Source organism: Fukomys damarensis, unplaced genomic scaffold (genome assembly GCF_012274545.1).
Source record: "Fukomys damarensis isolate Sample0158 unplaced genomic scaffold, DMR_v1.0_HiC HiC_scaffold_37, whole genome shotgun sequence".
Lineage (NCBI taxonomy): Eukaryota > Metazoa > Chordata > Mammalia > Rodentia > Bathyergidae > Fukomys > Fukomys damarensis.
In genome coordinates this window covers 735,657-737,595 of record NW_022900949.1, presented here as the reverse complement: position 1 = coordinate 737,595, position 1,939 = coordinate 735,657, and the positions used below count along the sequence as shown (strand labels likewise).

Genomic DNA, 1,939 nt, shown 5'->3' with positions numbered 1-1,939 from the left:
CGCGAGCGCCCTCAGGCCCGCCGCTCCCAGGGGAGCCCGCCCGTCCCCGGTCCCCCGGTGAGTGCGACCCGAGGCCCAGCCTTCAACCCCTCCTCGCTGGGGACTGCACTTCCGGACGCCCGGTAACCAAACCCCACGGTTCCCTCCGCGTCTGTAGACACTGGTGTCTCCAGGGCACAGGGCCGGCGCCCGACGCCCTCCGTGCCAGCCCCCGCCCCCGCCCGCACCCCACCAGGCTCGGCCTAGGAAGATTGTATTTGAGGATGAGCTACCCGCCCTGGCCCTCCTGGGTGCCAGGAAATCTGATGCAGCCGGGCCTGGGGAGCAGAAGCGCAGGCCTCGCCCTGTGCCCGACTACGAGCTGTGAGTGCCCCTCCTGTGGTTCTCCATGCCTAAGGATAGATAGGAAAGGGGCATTGAAGCCGGGCTCTTCTGGGTGAATAAGAGTTTTATCAAATGCGGAAAAGGGCACCTTTGGAATCTAGAAACAAATTAGATTAAGAAGGGTGCAGTTACTTTCATTCACACTCTGGCCCCCTCGATCTCCTAGTAAGTACCCACCGCTGAGTAGCCAGAGGGCTCGGAGCCGCTATGTGGCTGTGTTCCAGGACCAGTATGCAGAGCTCTGGAAGCTCCAGCGCGAGGTGGGCGCCACCCAGGCCAAGCTGCAGCAGCTGGAGTCCTTGCTGCGTTCCCTGCCTCCGCCCCGAGGCCAGGTGAGGCGGGCGCAAGGGCAGCCCCTGGGAGGCCTCCCTCCCCCCCAGTCTCCTTTCCGATGTGTCCTCGTCCCCTCCCCCACAGGAGCAGGCCCAGGCAGCTGCCCGTGTCAGGCGTGAGCTGGAGAAGAAGCGCTCGGTGAGGCGGGGGTCCTTGGTTTGGCACTGCCACGCCTCGGGGAGAGGGGAGACTGAGGCATAGCCATGGTTCCCGCCCTCCCAGGACCCGGGCTTCCTACACAAGCAGGCGCACTGTCACTACCTAAAGGGTAAACTGAGGCACCTCAAGACCCAAATTCAGAAATTTGATGACCATGCAGACAGCGAGGGCCCGGTGTACTTCTGAGCTTCCCTGACCTGGACACAGGAGGCTGTCACTCTTGCTTCCCCAACTGGCCAGGTGGCCTTCACCAGGGGACTATGGTCTGTCCCAGGGGAATAAACACCGTGCCCACTGTGTGTGGCCAACTAACACTCCTGACAACCTAGTTGTCACCAAAAGTCTCTTCTGTTTTCCAGGGGAGGAAAAAAAAAATGAGATCCCGTTAGGCGTGGTGGCGCACGCCTGTAATCCCAGCACTGGGGAGGCTGAGGCAGGAGGATCGCTGGGAGTTGAGACCAGCCTGGGCTACATAGTGAGTTCCAGGTCAGTTTCAACTACATAGCAAGACCCTGTCTCAAAAAACCGAAAAAAAAAAAAGAGAGAGATCCCAGTAAAGGGCATTGTTCAGGGCCTTGGACTTAGGAGACTGAAATTAAAGCAGTTTCCCTGGATGCTTTCAAAACTCTTGGATCAAGCCCTACCTGAGATCCTCAGGTGAGGTTTCAGTCCCCATTTGTCCCCGAAGCTCCCTCTTCTCAGAGTCCCCAGAGGACTTTGGATCTGAAGCCGAAGGGCCAACATGCAGGATCACCCACCTGGCCAGGCAAGTGACAGAAAGCTCGACAACAGTTTGAACCAGGAAGGTTCACAATGTTTTTCTGCAGAATGGGCCATATGGATCGGGTTTTGTAGGAAAAGTAGTTTAGCACTTGTGGGGAGCGGGCAGCATGACAGACATTATGAAGCTGTGAAACGGGTTGTTGCTCAGGAACCCAACTGTGCCTTTGGCCCTGGTGGGGACAAGGCATGCCCATGAGTCCCTCGTTTATTCCACTGGAAGGGGCCCAACCCCCACACTCCCAGGCCCCCTCTAAGATTCGGCATTTGTGGAACCCCCGAG

General features: G+C 58.7%; 1 protein-coding gene across 1 annotated transcript; it reads left to right on the top strand.

The window, feature by feature from the left end:
* Nucleotides 1-1,093, top strand: Ocel1 (occludin/ELL domain containing 1; the record flags this gene model as incomplete). Its single annotated transcript, XM_010644369.2, has 5 exons — nucleotides 1-57; nucleotides 158-363; nucleotides 551-716; nucleotides 802-855; nucleotides 940-1,093. Coding segments are annotated over 5 exons (606 nt in total), but the record flags the coding sequence as incomplete, so codon positions are not given.
* Nucleotides 1,094-1,939: the final 846 nt, after the last annotated feature.